Below are 20,122 nucleotides of genomic sequence, written 5' to 3'. Positions count from 1 at the left end.
ATGCTGTCTTTCTTAACAAGTAGAATGGCCTTCATCTTCAAAGATTTTTAGCAATTCTCCTTCCTTGATCCAGAATACTTTTTGCAGGTTTCTCAGATTGAGACTTTCAAAGTTGTGTTCTTCATTCTCGACTCATCCTTTTGCAGAAACATACCTCCTGGCAAAAGTGGGGCTTTGTTCAGTGTAATTTTCTTGTTCTTGGGACATGCAAGTGAAGAGTTCCACAATGTGAACAGAGCATGTAATTAAGTCCTTTTCTTTCATCACGAGTGATTAATATCAGATCAGGTAAAACATGTCTAAGCCAAGTATCGCATCTCCAGCAGTGATTGAAAGTATGTACTTAAGACAATGAATATCATGACAGACATATAGGGAACTTCTTCCTGACCACCAACTCTGCTTGAGTCTGAAATGAACTGGGTTTTTTTCTAGATATGCTGCTTGATATATTAAGTAACTGCATTGTGCTCTTTTGAGGACGATAAATGTGATTTGGCTATTTATGATTTTGTAGTTCTCTGTATTGTTGCCTCTTCAGTTTTCCTTATCCTTGGGTGAAAAACTGATATACTTCTTGGCTACTAACCAAAGGCAAACCATTTAATGTTTTCACTTGCCTCTTGCTCTGTCCTGTTACCTTGGAGTTACAACAGGTCACAGTAATTTCTGTAAGAAGAGGATCTTTGCTGATTGACTTAAACATAAACTTATTTACCAAAAGATATTCAAAGTTCAAGTGATAAAAAAGAAAGATTTCTTTTATATTGCTGAGTGACATTTTAATAGTTCTCTTTGGGGCAAATTCCCTTTTTTGTCTGGAACTATTTCCAATCATTATTCTGCTTTTTGAGAATATCTGCCATTCACGTTAAATCTACCTTCAGGTTTCTAAATTCTGCATTGAAGAATGGATAGGTAAATTTGGAGCTCTCTGTTTCTTCCTCTTTACTCCTTATTCCCTGTCCTGGGTGGTTCTTATTAATGAGTAGCTGTGGTTTGAAATAATTTTTTTTGTTATTTAAAAATAAAATTTTCTTCTAAGATTTAGAATACTCTTCAAAATCTGGTGACCAACATGCATTGATTTTAAAAAAAGGAAATCCAATTGAAGAAACCTACTGCCTTGAGAACTTAGCTGCTGTGTATTACCAGAATACATTTGTAGTGTTGCTGCTTAAACTGTCTGGAGTTCGGATGTGTTGTAGTTCCCATTTCCTTTCAGGCATTTAATTACTATTTAAATTTATAGGTATTTAAAAAAACCAAGAAGATGTTTCAATCTCTGAAAAGTTTTGTTTCCCATCTGTAATTTATTTTGTTTTAAACCCCCTTGGGACTATAGGAACTGCTTATTAATAGCAAGAAATTATTTTCTACGTTTAAACAGTTATTTGTGGAACTGTTGGTCTGAATTAATAGAAAATAGTACTTGTGCTAATTCAGAAAAAGTTTAGAGAAAGAAATCTGAAGAGTTAAAACACAGTCACTGCAGTGGTATTTTGTGCATGTGTGTGAGAGTGGTTGAATTCCTGCCAGTTGTGTACCCAGCACAGATTTCTGTTGTCTGTCCACCAGCATAGAAGAGTATTCAGAAAGCATCCAGTGTTTAGAGAAAGCAGTAAAGCTGCAAACTAGTCCTATGGAAACCTTTGGTTTTAAGCCATAAGGAAGTGTACTTCATTAAAACCAAATATTGTAACTGCTTGGAAGTAACAGTGGTTATAGCAAGCAGACAGAGATCGCCATGGGTCTATTTAAAAATATTCCCAGCTATTGAATGCATCAGGAAAACAATTCTCAAGCATATCTCCTGAAAGACTAATAGAAGTATATATCTATGTATTGCATAAAAATGCAAAAGTTACCTTGTTCTTCTGAGTTTCTTGTTCCTCACCTTTGAATCAGTGACATCTGCTCAGAGAGATTAGGTGCCGGAAGGTAGTTAAATATGGGTGCAGTTTTTATAGTTGTCAAATTACGTGCAACTTTGGGATATTTGTGTTCAACTTTGACAGCTGTGGTGGTTCTGTTCTGTTCTTGTGTTTGGCCAGCTTTTCTGAAATGCAAATTTAGAGTATTGCAGAGAGATGCATTTTGAGCAGTCATTTTTTCTGTGTAATTTACTCTGTTCTCTTTTCTAGAAATTTTCCATTTTTTTACATTATTCTTACTATGTTTGTGTAAGCTACTTCTAAAAGCAATATGTTCTGCTTAAATAATTAAATTCTCATTTTGAACAGCATCTTTTGTCCTCAAGAAAATACAGAAGAAGCCTTACTGTTGCTGCTTATTAGTGAATCTATGGTAGGTAAACTAGAGTGAATGTGCATGTGCTCTGTGTGTGTGCATTTTCCTTGATGGCTTTTTTTTTAATTGAAAATAGAACTCCTTTTGTCAAGTCTTACTTTGACTTGTGTTTCATTTTCTGTTAGGAAAGCAGGCAGCTACTTCTGAAACTGAAGCTTCTGTTCCTCTGAGCCAGCAAGATGAGGTCTGCAAGTGTTAGGAGTTTTTCTCCTTTAGAGTGGCTGAACCTAAGCTCCTCCTAACCGTAGGCAGGTGAACACAAAGCCACGTCTTTCATTTGGCATCAGTTATCAGTATGAACCACTGTTAAACCAGCTGGTTGTCATTCAGACAGACTCAAAACATAAGTTATTTTGTTGTTAAAAAACAAATCAGAGTTTACTAGATGAGTATAAGAAACACAGCCAAAAAGTATTGTGCATTCAACCTCAGATGGCACTTAGATTTGTAAGTGGTACTGGATGTTATTTTTTTTTAATGTCCTTAATCACGTTGGTAGGTGATTCCCTTCAATGGCCTACTTGTACCTTGTATCAGCCTTTCATGTTTTCCTTTAGCATGATTTCACTAGTACTGCCACATACTGACATTCTCATACCAGGTCAGTTACATGTTTTCAGATGGCAGAAATGAAAAACTGAAGGTGGAAGTTTTGCTTGTTTTCTAACTGCAGGGGTAGAACCTTTAAAGCCTGAGGCATTGTATAGTAGACTGTCTCACTGGACATCAGTGAGACTTAGTCTTTTAAGTTCTTCAGGTGATTCAAATGCTTTCATGTTCTAGCATTATTTCTATTTTGATACAGTCAAATAGGATCAGAACACTTTACTCAACATTGTTCTGTTTTTACTATTTTAAAGTGGCAAACATTTACATTGTAGTGTGAATTGCTTTCTTAATTCCTAATGATCTGCTTTGCAACATTCAGGACAGAATCTGTCACCAGAAAATTAGACTGCACAAACATTTCCATCTGTCATGTATTGGTTTTGCTGTAGTATATACCCATCACTCAAAGGGGACCCTCTGCTTCTGTAAGGTGCCTGAGCAGCTCATGGCAGAAATCTGAACTGTGGTCATGGTGTGAAGCAGAAGCACTCCCAGTTCTGCAGGATATGACTACTGTTTACTGTGTTTGCATATGTACTTCTTGTGTATCAGTGTTACGAAGCTAAACCGCCCAAATTAAAAGTACTGCCCTATTAAGTATCCTTTCAGGTTACTTACAGCTTTTCCTTTATGAATTAGATCTGCCTAATTATGTCAAATGCTTGTCATTGTAGAGCATGTACTCTTAGCAAGCTTTCAGTATTTTGTTTCTTTACAACTAACGATTTCTGGTTATCTCAGGCAAAAGAGATTGTTTTGGGGGAGTATAAAATCTTTCACAATTGACTGACTTCGGCTAAACCAATTGTTCACATTAATTTTGGGAAAGGGGAAGATTGAGCATAAAAATGTTCATCACTAGAGATTTATCCTGAGAATTGAGAGCTGTTACTTCAGCTAACTTTCTAGCTGTAGTAGTTATGAAGTAGTATGTGATCTATGATTTCAAAACCAACATTTGGGAAAGAAATAGATTGAGTAATTGTTTTGAGATGGTATTGGGTTAATAATGTAGTATGTTCCTTTCCTTGTATTGTCTGTGAATTAGTAAAAAAACCACATAAGGTGTCAAGACTCCTATCCTTCAAGAACTTAATGAAGTAAGTATTAGAAAGCCGAATGAGGATCTGACATAAAAGTACCATTTTGTTTAAGCTGTGTATATATAAGCCCTAAATCATATAATTTATTTTTAGGAAATGATGCACTGTAACATAACTACTTCTTGGTTTAGATCTGGTGCAATATATATCTCCAGAAAATTGAATCTTGCTAGTGGGTTACAAAGGCTACTTTTGTGTCACCTTGAGTTCCCTTAATTTCTGAGTTCAGAAAGGATGCTTTGAGTAACATTTAAATTGTAATGTTTATGAAAGAAGTGCTCTGGGAAAGATAGTTCTGTACTTTACAAGTGTTCTAATTCTCTTATAGATGCATTTCAGAGTACAAATGTCCCTTTTAGCCACGTGCCTGCTGCCAGTGTATTGTCATGCCTAATGAGGAAAGTCAGCTACAACTGCAATCACTCTTACTGTAAGATGTCCTCATATTCTAGCTGTTACACTTGCAAAGTCTAGATCAACCTTTCCATATCTAGGCAGGAATTGAGTAGAAAGATGGGATCTGAAGGACTGACATCTTCACGTTACAGTATGTTGCTGTATGATTGAGGTTAGAAGGGACTTTTGGAGGTAGTTTTGTCCAACCCCTCTGCTCAAGCAGGGCCACCTGGAGAAGGCTTTCTGTCTTTTGAATGTCTCCAAGGAGGAGATTCCACCACCTTCCTGGGCAACCCATGCCAGTGCTCAGCCACTGTCATAGTAAAAAAAGAGTTTCAGAGGGAACCTCCTGTGTTTCATTCAGTTTGTGCCTGTTGCTTCTGGTCCTGTCACTGGGCACCACTACAGAGAGCCTGTCTCTCACCTTTGCACCCTCCCTTCAAGTATTTTTACACATTGATAAGGTTCTCCGCAAAGCTTCTCTTCTTGAGGCTGAAGAGTCGCAGCTCTCTCAGCCTTTCCTCATAGAAGAGATACTCCAGTACCTTATTCGTTCTAGTGATCGTTTATTGAACTGTCTCCAGTAGTTCATCCTTGTACTGAGGATCCCAGAATTGGACCCAGTGCTGCAGGTGTGGCCTCATCAATGCTGAATAGAGGGGAGATTGCCTCCTTCCATGCAGTCCAGGATACCAGTACCCTTCTTTCTAGCAAGTGCACATTGCTGGTTCCTGTTCAACTTCATGTTCACCAGGACCCCCAGGCCCTTGTCTCCCAAGCAGCTCTCCAGCTGGGTGGTCCCCAGCATATACTGGTGCCTGGGGTTGTTCCTTTCCCAATATTAGACTTTGCACTTCCAAGTCTTTGTTGAAGCCTTTCATAAGGTTCCTACTAGCTCATTTCTCAGGCCTATTGAGGTCCCTTTGGATGGCAGCTCAGTCCTGTGGTGTCTTGCTTCCTCCTCCATTCTGTATCAGCAGCAGACTTGCTGAGAGTATACTCTGCACCATCATCCAGATCATGAATGAAGATTTTGAACAGAATTAGGCCCAGTATCAGTCTCTGGGGTACACTGCTAATGATTGGCCTCCAACTAGTTTGCATTTCACTGATCACCACCTCCTGGGCTCAGCTTGAAGGGCTGTTTCCTAGCCAAAGTTGAATGGCCGAGCATGTCCCTTCTTCCACCGCGGCTGAGCTAAATGAGGCTGCCCACATTTGCCCCGGGCTTAAGGTGTGTCTCGAGTGAGCGTGGCCAGCTGTGGAACACATGGCTGTTCAACTGCCGCTTTATTTTTTCAGAAACAGTGGCCATTCTGAAACACAGCACACTTCAGTTTGTACATACAGTCTGGTTTGTAATTAGGCAGAAAATGAGTGTTCAGGTATATAAGGTATCGTTAATACTTACATGGCATCCTATCCTATAATACTCCTTTGGAAACGTCAGATGTTTATTCACAAGGAGTGATAGTTCGTAGCTTGTTCTGTACTTGCAAGGAATTGAATCAAATAGTGATTAAATATGGAGTTAAAAAGGAAGAAGTTCTTGAAGCTGACTAAATATTTATGCAGTCTAGAAAGGAAAAGCCAAAGACTTCTTGATCAAAAGAAAGCAAAATGTCTGTTTTGGGGTGTGTGTGTGTGTGTTTTCAAACCAAGCTGTGGATTATTCCGTTGATAATTCCTGAAATGTCTGTGCATTTTATGCTCCATCTATCTCTTTGAAAATTTATTTCATTATTTAATTATTCTGATTTTAAAGATGTATTGAGTGTGCTCAGGATACTGTTACTCTGTTAAAGCAGAGAAACAATTTATTACCCCTTACTGTGTGTCATTCCTCTGAAAAAGGGGTAATAAGCTGCCCATTAAGATTGAGTGTATTTAGGTAAATGTATTAAGGGGGCTATGCTCTATAATTAAAAAAAACCCAACCAAACAAAAAACCCCAACACAATAACAAAAAAAATAAAACTATAAAAAGGAAGAGGAGGAGAGGGAAGGATCTGTAACTTCTGACTTCAGACTACCAGATATATTAACATTTGTACCAATGGGTATAATAAGCATCAAGAAATCTAGAAATAGGTAATTTATCAAGATAAGGTACTTTAAGAGGCTTGATGGTACAGTGGGAGAAGCACTGGTTAGTTCCATATAGGTAGTCTTAGCTACTGGAAGACCTGAATTTTATCTTTTGCTCTTTAACAGGATTTTTCTGTGAACATGGTCAATTCATTTAATCCTGTTTTAGCTCAGCTTTCTTCCTTCTCAAAAGTGTAATTAAGGAATTCAGTTTGCAATGTGCCTTTCACAACACAGGATTGAAAGAACAAAGCCTTACTGCAAGCATGGCCTCATTCCAAACCTGTGCTGAGGACAAGGGGCAGTTTTCACTCCATGCTAGTTAACTCCTGAAAGGGACTCTGTGGTGATTCTAGGCAGGTTACCACTCAGAAGTGAGAGAGATCATGTCATAGTGTTATGAAGAGGAAACAAACTGATTGCCTTATTTGCCTATTTGGAATAGAAGATTTGAAGATCCTTCTAGGAATTTTTTACTAGCATACCAAAAAATTACATTTTAAAAGATGAGTGTACATTATATTAAAAACACCTTTTTTTTGGCTTCTATGAACTCTTAAATAATTGAAAATACATTACTTAATTTATGTAATTAGAATGAATTGAAAATAGCTCTGTAGAAAAACACAAATCATGTCACTAGTGTATGAAATTGGTGATTTGTCCTATCTATAAATGAATAGCAGGTACTATCTCTCTGTATCACCTGTATCAACTGCTGATAGAGCAGTGAGTACTTGAGCAAAAATATAGGTTGACTTTGTTTCTTTTGTTGTGGTATGTTTCAGGCCAACCGTGATGCTGTACTGAGCAGGATACCGGAGCACAAAAACGATCGTATCATCAGTTTGCAAAGTGCATCTGTAGTCTATGATTTACTTACTATAGCCTTGGGAAGAAGAGGCCAATATGAAATGCTCTCAGAGGTTTGTTGATAATAATTAATATATTTAGCAGTGTTTTTGTTGCCTGTTTCTGTTAATCATGTTAACTGCAGTGGTTAGTAATTGAGAGCTAAACAAGTATAGGACGCTGTCATTCTGACCACTGTATAAATGCTTTAGGTAGTTTCTACCCCAAAAAGTACTGTCTAAATTTATACAAGTAACTTGAGGTGGTCAAGCACAGACATAATAATTAATAATAATAGAGAACTTCTATTAAAATAAAAATATCCCAGTAGTTCTCTGGTATATGTTGATAGTCATAATTTAATCTGCATCTCCTGTGATGTTAAGATCTGATTTTGTTTTATTTTTTCTTGTTGAAATTACCTCATAGCTGCAAGTTGGTCATACAGGTGAATTTTATCAGTACAATAGAAAGTCTTTCACAAAACTAAGGAGTATGAAAGGTCATAGAGGACTTGTGCTGTACAATATAATCTCATCGACAATATTTCCATTTACTCCTGTGGGCTGGAGCTCATCTCCTAGAAAGAAATGTGTTTTAGTCTAGAACTTTTTAAAGGAGAGACATTGACAAGTATTGTAAAAAAGCAAGCTTAGAAAGGTAACTGAATTATCTTCTCTTTAAGTGGCTGGCAACCTTTCCTTTTATATATATATATATATAGTAGCCTAGCACCTAGACAGGTGTAGGGCACACCGATTCTTTTATTTTGTCTGGTGTCATGCTGGTGTGTGTTTGTTTTAGGCATTTTAAATTTTTTAAATGTTAAATGACCATTATATTAATGGCAATATCACAGGTTCCTGGGATTCCTCCACTGTCTCTTCTGGGATACTTTGGATAGTATTTATGTCACAACGGATGCAAGTTGTGTTTTAACTTGATTTAGGTCTTTGATCTTAGTGCCTTTTAGAAGTTGCTAATTGTGTTAGTGGTGACCTTGGTTACAGACAAAAGCAGAACCAAGAGTATCTGGAAAGTTCAAGAGCCTCCATCTTTGACCAGCTGCTTAGGTAACACTTTTAGCCAGTGACTTGGGTTTTGACAATGAAGTTTACATAAGGCTTGTTCTAAGGTCTTTTATTGTTCCTTTTCAGTCTGGGTCTAGCATCTTTATAGTTACATTCCATCAAAATTATATGTCTATTCTTTTGAAATCTTCTCTTTGAAAACCAGAAAATAGTTCTTGAATGTCTGAAAAATACTTTTCAATACAGAATAAGTAAAATGTATTAAATGTCCATGAAGTGTCTATTCTGAACATCAAAAAAACCCCATCTTACGAAGACTTGGTATAATAGACAATGCTTATTTTAGCATACAGACACTCTAGATCCCCAGCTGCATCTGGAGCTTAGCAGGAAATAGTTAGATTGTCATTTGTTCCAGTTCTTGTTATCCAAAACACAGCAGAAAATACAGACTTTAAGAAGCTCTTACAGTTTAGTGGGTACTTAGAGGATATGTGCCCTCAATCCTGCAGCCCACTGTCTGAAACTTCCGTAATTTAAAGTATCGCAATAAACACAAATTCAGAAATGTCAAATATTCCATTCTGTTATGTAATATGCATATAATTTTTTGCTGGCTTCATTCTCTGTGAGCTCATTATGGTTGTAGCTTCAAGCCAGAAAGCACCATTATTCTGTTTGTGGAAATGGTGTTCACCCACCAGCTCCAGTCTCTTGTTATCATCTTCTGGTTTAGCTGTAGCTGATTACAGAAATAATTAGTTGTGATAAAACAACATAAAATGATAAAAAATTTGTCTCATCCTTATTAAACTCTTTTAATGCTGAGTCATGTTCTTAATTGAAAAGGTCATATTTCTTTATGGGGTTTGTATACACCGGGCTCTCAATTTCTTACAGCTACTTCAACTAGATCAAAGAACTTTCTACTGTCACAATTCTTTCCTAAACAAAAGTACTCTGACTGTCATCAACTTGGTTTTTAGGCTTTGTAGGATATGACATATGGAGCTTATCAATGTCCTACTAGGAGAGATGTTTTCTAGACCAGAAATTTTCCAAGGCACTGATCTTTCAACTCTCTAACTTCAAATATATTCTTTTTTGCGGGAGATGAGAGCAACAAGCAACAAAAAATCAGTAGTGCTTTCAAAATTCCCTGTCCATTTAGTGATGTGTGATTATTTACAAGGCAGTATCAACAGTTGCATTTCCCCCTTTCAGGAGAGGGTGCTGAATGTGTTTTCAGTTACTTAAGTCACTTGCCATTATCCTGAATATTATCTTAACTTGCAGTTTTCCAAGGTATTATTGCCAATTATGTAATTCTCATTTATTTCTTAATGGACCTTGTTTTTCTTTGAAATTACTTCATGTTACTTGGTTCAGAAGAACCCAGTTTGTGAGGTGTTCATATTCTTGTATAGGTCACATATGCGTATGTGCATGTATCTTCTTTACCCCCACATGTGCCAACCACCAATTTTGTGATCTTCCAAAGAAAAACATTATATAACTTGTCATGTTTCATACTGAATGAAACCAAGTAAGTAGAACTTGAAGTCAAGGAAAAAGAATGATAAATACATTATTAATACATTGATACTCAAGCCTTTATAACAACCTAAAGCATCAACTTCTCCAACTTCTTTATTTTCTGCTAGTTAGAACCTGCAATTAATTTTTAATTAAGCAAGGCCTAGAAAAGAAGATTTTTATTTTTCTAATTGTGAACAAATATCTCTCTATAATTAATACGCATGCATGTGTTTATTGATACCTATAAATGGAATGAAGAAGTATGATTAGTCAGCCTAAAATCTTCTCAACATATTTTCTCTTTCAAGTATTAAGTTTCCATGCACAACTTATTTGTGTAAATCTCTGGGATTATACAGCTGCTGTAGGTCAGAGTCCTGGAAGAAGTGCTGAAATTACTTAAATCCATTGTAAAGCACTTCTATCAAAGTAAGTAGGGTGAGTTGTATGTATTTGAAAGTGTATTGGAAAAGATAACCCTGGATTCATTCTCCTTCATTTAGAGGCACTCATTTTAGCACCATCATTCAGCAATTTTTGTCTTCTACCAAGGGGAAGACCTGGAGGGAGGTAGAGGAGTGTGCCTTACCTAGGCATCTCTGCAAATAATTAAAAAAAATAGAAGATAACACACATAAGTTGTTTCTTGCTGTGATCTTTTTGCTTCCATTGAAGGAAAAAAAGTCCAATGGGAAAATACTGTGTTGGTTTTCTTAATAGATGTTTAATTAGCTACACACTATATACATAGTACTACTATTTAATTACTACACATGCAATCTGATGATGAACTTATAACAATAGTATTAGACAGAATTTGATTTTAGAAACTTCATTCCTTTATTATGATTTCATAAAAATTCAATTGAATTTTGATACTGGACATCATTCATTGTGTGCGTAGAATGAAAAATTCTGGCACACACGACTTGAATGTAGCAAATAATTCACTACTTGGTTGTGGGGGTTTTGCTTGTTTGGTTTGTTGTCTTGGTTTTTTTGTGGGTTTCTTTTTTTAAATCCTCTGCTGTTCTTTGCTTCAGGTTCTCTTAAAGTGTGGGAACACACTACAGACCTGGCTGTGCTTTTTCTAATGTCGAGGCTGAGTTGGAATGTAAAAAATAATTTATGGTATTTCTGTTTGGCATATACATTGTGGCTGTCAGAGCAGAAAAGCTGCTGTATGTAATTGGACTCTGCAGACCAGAAAGTTAATTGCTAAATTAGTTTAATTCAGAAAAGTTTTGCACCTTTTGACTATCTGGAGTTGGCCTGATCAGTAAAAATAAGTTTAGCAAAATGAAATAATTTTTACTGACAACAGCAGATATGAAACCTTCAAAATTAACAGATAATACTAATTTAATATATTTAAACTCAGTATAGTAATAATGAATTCCCTTTCGCCATTCAGTTACTAAGTTGAATATCTCAACAGAATATTGAGTATGAAGTTAAAATTCTTACAAATAATACTGTCAGGTGAACCTTTACTCCCCCCTGCCTTTGTGACACAGAGTACTCGGGGTGCCATCGCTTGTGTGTACAATTTACCTTTCGCTTAAGACATCTCCTGCCTTTTGCAGCTGGTACCTTTCAGTAAGCTGATACTTATCGTTGCTTCTCTCAGACTAAATATAACAGTACTATCAGGAGTAGTTAAACAAACATGGTAAATGGGGAAACCGTTTTCTGTTCAAATTTTTTTCCCCATGTAGAATCTGGCAGCCGTTTTCATTTAACTTCTTCGAATTATTTAAATTTGTAATTAAATGTAATTATTTTAGACTAGTATATTTTCTTAATGATTGAAGTATATGCACTTAAATAACAATTTTCCACCCAAATTAGTGTTTAGAAAGAGCCATGAAATTTGCATTTGAAGAGTTCCATCTCTGGTATCAATTTGCATTGTCCTTGATGGCAGCAGGAAAAGTAAGTCTTCATTTTTTGATGTTGTACTTCTAATGTTTCCTGTTATAATAACATTTGGCACATCCATAATTTTCATCTGTAGTCTTTCTGAATATGATTCTAATCTTTAAGTCAGTGAAGGCCACTACTAAATATATGCCTAGTGGTGTGCAAAGAATATCATTACCTCAATAGTTTTTAACTTAGGAAGACTGAAAGTGGTGATAAGAACATTGTTGCCAACAAACTTATACTAAGCTGAGTGTAAGTAGTGAATTACACCAGATCATACTATCCAGTAGCAACTTATTTAATTGCTGTTTTGCTGAACAAATTTTACACTTAGGTATAAATTAACATTGATGTGCTTTTTTCTTCCTTTGGGTATTTCTGACTGTGTCTTATTACTGTCTTTGAGACTCTGCATTCTGCGCAATTAAAGTGAGATGGAATTTTTTTTCCAATTTTATATAACCTAAGAGCTTATGTTATCAGACACAAACTTTGATTTTTCAATTCTTTTTGCTTTCCTTGTTATGTTATGGAAAATAAATCACAGTCATGATGTAATATAAATAATGCTAATTTTCTAAAATGTCATTCTCAGTGGGAGTAATTTGCTTACCTTCAGCATGGGGGAAAGGAATGATTTGTATTTTCTTCAGAAAATATTTTTAGAAGCACATTGGCTCTGAAGAGGCTTGATTCCCATTCTCTGTTTGCTTTGAATTATCTTCTAAACTGTGATTGGATGGAGGTAAATGAATTAAAGAGGAGCAGTGCCAGTACGGTTTTCTCTCAGAACTATTCCTAAATGCAGTTGTAATGCTCAAAGAACACTAAAAAACTGCTTCTTTGGAAGTCTGTCCTGTTCCTGTTCTTTTATTTGCTTGGCTCAAATATTGTGAGCTTACAGGCCTAGCAAAGTTTTAAATGCATCTCAGAAATGTTCTCTGGATCATGTACTGCTGGAATTAGTGATGCACTTTATGCTTGTTCATAGGGGTTATATTGGCACTTGCATGAGGAGTTGTGACAACTTGTGTCCCCTTCACATGGAAAAATAAAGTAAATGATGGAAATAGGAATCTTCTGTCTGTGAGACATATTTATGCTTTTAGTAATTTCAATGGGAAATCTTTTCAACAGTCTGCTCGAGCTGTTAAAGTCTTGAAGGAATGCATACGTTTGAAACCAGATGATGCAACTATTCCACTCCTTGCTGCAAAGCTGTGTATGGGATCTCTCCACTGGGTAAGCTTTGCCACTGTTTGTCTTTTCAGCAAGAGCTGAGCTAAAATGCAACAAAATCTTGGTTTAGGGATGTAGCAAATACTTTTTGCACAGTGACTACATGCACTTTGGTCATCTCTAAAAATACAGCACAGATACTTCCTTGTTTATATGGCAAATTAAAAATGCTTAACAGCAATAGTTATGTTTATCAAGGTAGCATATCTTGATACTGATCTAAGACATAGCTTAAAAAGTATTAGAAGTTGGAACATTGTTGAAATACAGAAATTAAAGTTGGAACTCTGTTTCCTCTGTGCAAGAGGAAAATAATTTTTGTGGAAGATAATGAGATAATATCTATTCAAGATACTATTCTGGTGATGCCATGTTTACAGGTGAGGAGGATGTGGGGGTGTGTGTGTATGAATTCCTAGTGTCTTTTTAAAAAGTGTTACTTGAGTGTATTTTAGATGAACTTGAAATCAGTGTATCTGTACAAAAACATAACGTGACCGGAGATGAGTGTGTGGTTTTCAGGATACTTGTGTAATCTTTAGAAGAATGAGTATATTTAAAGGAGGAAACGAAGAGGTGGATGTCACAATCAGAAATTGATAAAATAGTGCAGTAGCAGAAACATGACTTGTTGAGGCTGACAGTATTGTCTTCATAATTAACATAAGATCCCAGTCCTGTCAGTTGTTCCCTGTGTATTGACTCCATATGGAGTAGCTTACTTTACTTACCATGTACATTTACTGGAATGGATTCAAATGTTTTGGGTTTTTTTTTTTCTTTCTAGAATGTTAAGTAGTGTGCTAGCATGGGGGTGCAATTAAACCTTGATCTTTTATGTGTTTATTTGTGAGTCTGTCTCTTCAGCAATACTGTATGTGATGCAGAGTTCTCTGCATGGCTATAATCTTTTGGCTGGGTTGGAACCATAATTTTTATAATTGATTTTGCTAAAGAAATGGTTCAGGGGGCAAGAACTCTTACTGATTAAATGCAAAAATGGTAGATGCCTTTTTTATGGAAGAAAAAAAAAGAAAAAAGACAAAACCATATAAATTTTAGAATATTCTGTGTGTTACGTGCTTGAGTTTCTCTCAACCATAGGAATGGGGGCTTCAGCTTAAAATCTCTGTTCTTTACCCAGTATTTAGTTCCTTTAGCATGAAAACCAAATAGTCCTTGAGAGCAATCTTTTCAGCAGAGTCAGTGTACATAATACACATGCTGTGCATTCCTTTCATTAAAATGTAAGGTTTAGCTAGTTTTAGACTTACGTGGATGTTTTCTAATATTTTCAGTTGGAAGAAGCTGAAAGATTTGCCAAAACAGTTGTTGATCTTGGGGACAAAACATCAGAATTTAAAGCAAAAGGCTACTTGGCTCTGGGATTGACTTACAGTCTGCAGGCTACTGATGGTAAGATAAGAATAAACATTCATATTTAGAAATTCCATGTTGCCTAAAAAAAGGGATGCCTAGCAGAATGCTAGAATTAAAATTAAAGCTTCTGTGTGCAACTATTTTTTTCAGTCAATGTATTAAAACTTCTTCAGTGAGCATGTGGAAGGAAGTGTCTTGATCTTGCACATCACTGATTAAATATATCCTTTTTAGCATCTTTGCGAGGGATGCAAGAGGTCTTGCAGAGAAAGGCTCTTCTTGCATTTCAGAGGTGAGTGGGTGTTAATCTTTTCATTTCATTCTGCTAAATGTAGCAAAAAGCTTTATTTATGTGTTAAAAACAGGGACTTGTAAAAGACTGTGTGGTGCAGATTTCACCCCGGGAGTCTCCCTTCATGAGTATAGAATGTTCTCATTGACTTCATCGCTTTCTGTCAAATATTTAAATTGATTTCTAAGGATTTCCTTTTATTTAATTTTGAAGACATTTGTGTTGCTCTCAAGTACAAATTATTTTCACAAAGGAGTATTCTGTTCTGATCTAGAAAGGAAAATTGTATAATGCAAGCTTTCAAGCCATGCTTCAACGTGAAAGTCTTTCTAGAAGAGTTGCTTGCTGCTCAGCTTGTATAGCAGGCTTTGGCAATTATCTCTGTAGAGGCAGAGCGATAATTGTAGGCCCTGCTGCTGTGGATGAGGAGCAGAGTGCAGGTAGTAAAGTAGTAAGATAGGGGGAAAGAAAAAAATCTAACTGAAGATGTCATGATGTAGGCAGTGACAATGCAGATGTCTGATATTCCAAGTGCCTTAAACATAGCTCATTCGTTCAAGTTCATCATGACAGTGGTTCATTCTCAAGGGTTTGACTCTGCAAACAAAATGACAATAAACACGGGAATGAGAACAGCTCTACCCGACCTACAGGAGAAACAGATTTTAATGACAAAACTGGCAGAAGTGCTGCAGCATCTAAATATGTCTCCTTTTATGTTCATATACTCTTGAAAACCCTGCTTTGGGGAGGTAGGCACTAATGCTTCCAGAAAACTTGAATTTGAAGTCTCAGGTTTTGTTGGTGAGGCGGTAGGGTTGAAAAAGTGTTTTGCAGGTAACTAGAGTGAGGCTGATATGTACTGGTCCTTCCTTTTTCTGTCTTAATTAATCCTCTGTATGAAAATAAGTTTTAGCATAGCTTTGCTTTTCCTGTTCTTTAATAACTGTAACAGTTTTTTATTACTTCAGCATTCTTTCTCCATGTTGAAGCTGAACTTTTTACCTCCTGGTTTATACCTCAGTTCCTCACTAGCCTCTCTTACCACTGACTTAATCATCACTTTTTCCAAAATACTGTGCTAACCATTTCTCACCATTTCTACCCATTCACTACTTTTGATGTTCTAATAGGGAATTGCTTTCTTCTGCAGATTCTTTGAAATAGCAAGGGTTGAAATGAATTTAGCCTGAAGCTAATCCATTCCAGTTAAGTGCCTCCTGACTCTACCCTCCAGTTTCGTATAGTCATTACCAAAGTTCTCAGTTGTTTCCTGCTATTGATTTGTCTGGAAAATTTTCATTTTCTGAAGGCTGAGGTTGTGCAGCACTTGGACAACCCATAAATATAAGAATGTTTTTATAGGTAGCATACTGCTTATGGTGGTAATATTTTATTATTATTATTTTCTATGGAAAAAGCATAAGTGGCTTGAGTTAAAAGAGAATAAGCCAGGCATAGCAGAATAGGGGAACTGGTTTTCAAATTATATTCAGCTGCTTATCAATGCAAAATTACTTTTTCACACTCTGTATTCAGATATTGTTGCTTGGCTGTGTGCTATTCTGTCTTTCACTCAGGAACTTTTCTGCTTCATTCTCTGTATCTGAACAGTAAGTGTTTTGATACCTTCTTAACTGTTCAGTTTTGAAGACTTCCCAGCAGCCAACAGTGACAGCTGAAATCTGAAAACATATCTGGCATCTCTTCAGTGAACCATAACAGCTGTGCTTTAGCTATAAGTTGAGTGGAACTTCAGTTTTGTGGTGATACAGAGCTTGGAAATATCTCTGGTAACTAGCAGAAAGTAAATAAATACACAGGAATTCTTGAGAACGTGAGGATTAATTGCATCTGCTTTCTGTGCATCTTTCTGATGCTTTGGGGTTTTCTTTGTTTTGGTCCATCCCTATCCTGTCCTGTCCCCCTGTTTGATACAACCTCCTAGAACGATATGTTGTATTTTTGTATGTGTGTTCTAGGCAAGTTATATATTCATCCTTTCTGCTGGCCTTTCTCAGAATGAGCTTGTACAGAGGGTTTGAATTAAAGTATCTTTTGAAGGTTTTGGTGAGGTGTAAGGTATATGTTTTGAAAACTCAAGGGAACTGCTAATACTGTTGTTAGTGATATTGCTGATACGAGTAGCTTGGACTCCACACAGAATCTGGAGTGGAATACTTTGATACTCGAAAGGAAAAGAGTTTCTGCATCTAAGAAGTCCCATAGCTGCCTTCTAAGAGAAGGAAAGAAGTATCTTTTGAAAGGTGATTCTTCTGCATATTAACATGTTTCCCCACTTGTGGTCATTGAGAGACTGACACTTGATAGGTCAACTGTACTGGAAATACTGGATGGCATCACTGGTTCCTTGTGTAGCATAGGCATAGGTTGTTACTGAAGAATTGTTACCACAGGGTGCATATTACACTCAGCACACCAGAGTCACACCTACTTTCTCTTCCTACATCTTCAAACTAAAGGTGGAAGTTGAAATTCTCCATCTTCTACACAGTTTATAAAGTGAACAGCTATACTGGACTCAGTATTTTGATGTGACAAGGGTGGGTTTTTTGTTTCTTTCTGTTGGGTGGTGGCTTTCTTTGTGCGTGTTAATCACTTACTTAGAGAACCAATTCCTGAAGGAAGAGAGTTTTGTTTTGGATCCCTGCTTGTGCCAGATTTCAAGTCTACCGGTTTGTGATAGTGGCCATTTGAGAAGGTGCTTGTTTGTCAACTCTGCACAGTGCTGAGGAGGTGTTGTTTCACTAACTTTTTTTTTTTAAGACTTTCAGAACTTTTCCTATGGTTAGCGTGAACTGAAGTTTCAGAGAACTCACCAAACAGTTCATACATAGTAACAGCTGTATTCTTTCACTAGCTGAAGCTTGGGTGACTGAACAGATATTCTCTAAAGTAAAATCTCTTGCTCTCTCTTGGTCTTGCTTAATTTATGAACTTAAATTTAAATAAAGACTGGTCCTGGGTCCTGTTAGGCTTTATATTTTACTCTAATCTTCAATTTAAAGGTAAAGTTAATAAAATATTAAACTTTCCACTCATAACTTAAATTAATTTTATATGTATTTGGTGTAGTTGCCTAAACGAAAGGAAGTGGCTCTTTGGATATGGGAAGACAGAAATCCTGGAATGGTTTGGATTGGAAGGGACCACAAAGATCATCAAGTTCCAACCCCTGTGCCGGGACACCCTCCACTAGATGAGGTTTCCCAAAGCCCCCATCCAACCTGCCCTTGAACACTGCCAGGGAGGGCATACCCATAGTTCTCTGCAGCCTGTTCCAGTGCCCTCTGTGAAGAATTTCACCCTCACAGTGAAGATTTTCTTCCTAATAACTAATCTGAATTTGCACTCCTTCAGCTTAAAGCCATTACCCCCTGTCCTATCACTAAGTGGTGTTGTAAACCATCCCATCTTTCTTGTAGGCCCCCTTTAGGTAGTGGAAGGCAGCAATAAGGTCTCCCTGGAGCCTTCTCCAAGCTGAACAAACCCAACTCTCAGCCTGTGTTAGTAAGCGAGAGGCTCCAGCCCACAGTATCTTTGCAGTCTCCTCTGGTCTCACTCCAACATCTCAATGCCAAGGTCAGAAAGTTCCCTTTGTGGTTGTAATGGCTTAAAGGGTGACTTTATTCCTCCATCCTGATGAAGACTACTCATTAGATGTTCTGAAGATGATTATTATGCATCCTATTTCTAAATGGGCCTCCATTAAAAGAATGCAACAAATCTAAGTTAAAAAAAAATCATAATTGTAGGCTTGCTGCCCAGTATTTGCTACATATTGGGGTACAGCCATAATTTTATTTTCTTATGAACAATCATTGCCTTCCCCCTCTTACCCCCCCAAAATCCTTATCTTGCAAGAGATGTTAGAAGAACATCTTCTGTATGATAGTGTTGAAATGAGTACAGCAAAGTTGTGTGCGTTTGACTAAAACATTAAAAGCAAACAAAATGTCAAGAAAAAGGTGGGAAAAAGTCCTTTCTTTGCTTTAGTAATTGGGATTCCTTGCAACAGCAATAGTTACAAATATTTTGAGAGTGAATAATCACAAAACACTCAAAATGCTGCTGTTGGGCAGCTCAACATTTTTGTGGAGCAAAGTGATGTTTATAAAAAGATCATCAGCATAAACTTCATCATCTAAACTTCAAGCATAAGTTCATGATGAGTCATATCTTAGGCTTCCATTTACTATAATTCTACAATTCAAAAAGCTGTCTAGCTTAGATTTCTTTTATATTCATAGAGTAAGCGAATGATAGAATGGTTTGGGTTGGAAGGGACCTTAGAGATCATCTTGATCCAACCTCCCTGCCTCTGGAAAGGACATCTCACACTAGACCAGATTGCTCAAAGCCCCATCCAGCCTATCCTTGAACACTGCCAGGGAGGGGGCAGCCACAGCTTCTCTGGGCAACCTGTGCCAGTATTTCACTGGGAGCAGTGAAACATTTAGTCCTAACATTAAATATATATCTACCCTCTTAGAGTTTGTAGTCATTACCCATTGTTCTATTGCATGTCCTTGTAAAAAGTCCTCCCCTGTCTACATAGAAGGATGATCTGCTGACTTAAAGCAGATCAAAGTAAAGAAGTAACTGGCTTCCTGGGAGGCTTAGTAACCTGGCCTGAAAATGTGCTGAAACTTTGGGAGACTGACAAATGAACAAAAACCCTGATCTACTCTTCTGCTGTTCTTCCTCTTGAAGTTCTGTACTTCAGAACCACCCCAGCCAGGGGCAGTGCAATTTCTTAGGTACTTCTCGTTCAAATGGCCTGTCTCCCCTTTGAAGGCATGTTGTTTTGGGGGATTTTTTTTCTTAACATTCTCTGCAAGAAATTTTCTGCAAAACTCATTCTGTTTAATGAATTTTTGATGTGTTTTTAGGTAATTGCTCGTAGTGCTTCTTTAGGACTATGTTTTAATTGAAGAATCATTTAATAGTTTTCACTTTTAAGATTTATCCTGAAATTATGTAATTATTTTATATTAAAAATTACTCTTTAATGACCCAAAGTGCTTCCTTTAAATCGAGAGTGATTGTGAAGTATGAGAAGAATCACTGGCATGGATACCGCTCATATAAAAATACGAGCACACAAGTACTGAATAAATCTGAGTATGGATAAATTAATATATATGCATTTGTGTGTATGTCTCACATGTATTAACAGGGGAAAAATTTGGGGGTTTTGTTCTGTTTCTTTGTTTTTAAGGGCTCACAGTTTGTCTCCAACGGATCATCTGGCAGCATTTTACTTGGCACTGCAGCTTGCCATATCCAGACAGGTCAGTTGTATTTTAAAATTGCAGCCTCGCACTGTCATGAGG

The 20,122-nt window shown here is 36.8% G+C and overlaps 1 protein-coding gene across 3 annotated transcripts in view; it reads left to right on the top strand.

The window, feature by feature from the left end:
- The window catches only part of TTC7B (tetratricopeptide repeat domain 7B), a gene marked incomplete at its 5' end in the record, with an annotated part of 141,145 nt that overhangs the window by 52,709 nt on the left and 68,314 nt on the right, over nucleotides 1-20,122 (top strand). For all 3 annotated transcript variants that reach the window (XM_084270413.1, XM_084270412.1, XM_084270414.1), the window contains 7 exons: nucleotides 2,244-2,307; nucleotides 7,295-7,432; nucleotides 11,780-11,863; nucleotides 12,992-13,096; nucleotides 14,392-14,509; nucleotides 14,708-14,765; nucleotides 20,008-20,080. In XM_084270413.1, coding sequence (XP_084126539.1) covers nucleotides 2,244-2,307; nucleotides 7,295-7,432; nucleotides 11,780-11,863; nucleotides 12,992-13,096; nucleotides 14,392-14,509; nucleotides 14,708-14,765; nucleotides 20,008-20,080 — 640 coding nt within the window. The remainder of the gene's footprint in view (nucleotides 1-2,243; nucleotides 2,308-7,294; nucleotides 7,433-11,779; nucleotides 11,864-12,991; nucleotides 13,097-14,391; nucleotides 14,510-14,707; nucleotides 14,766-20,007; nucleotides 20,081-20,122) is intronic.

This window comes from Gallinula chloropus (genome assembly GCF_964237585.1).
Source record: "Gallinula chloropus genome assembly, chromosome: 14".
In the NCBI taxonomy this organism is placed as follows: domain Eukaryota; kingdom Metazoa; phylum Chordata; class Aves; order Gruiformes; family Rallidae; genus Gallinula; species Gallinula chloropus.
Note: the sequence above shows the minus strand (reverse complement) of the source record. Positions and strands in the feature narration are given on the sequence as shown.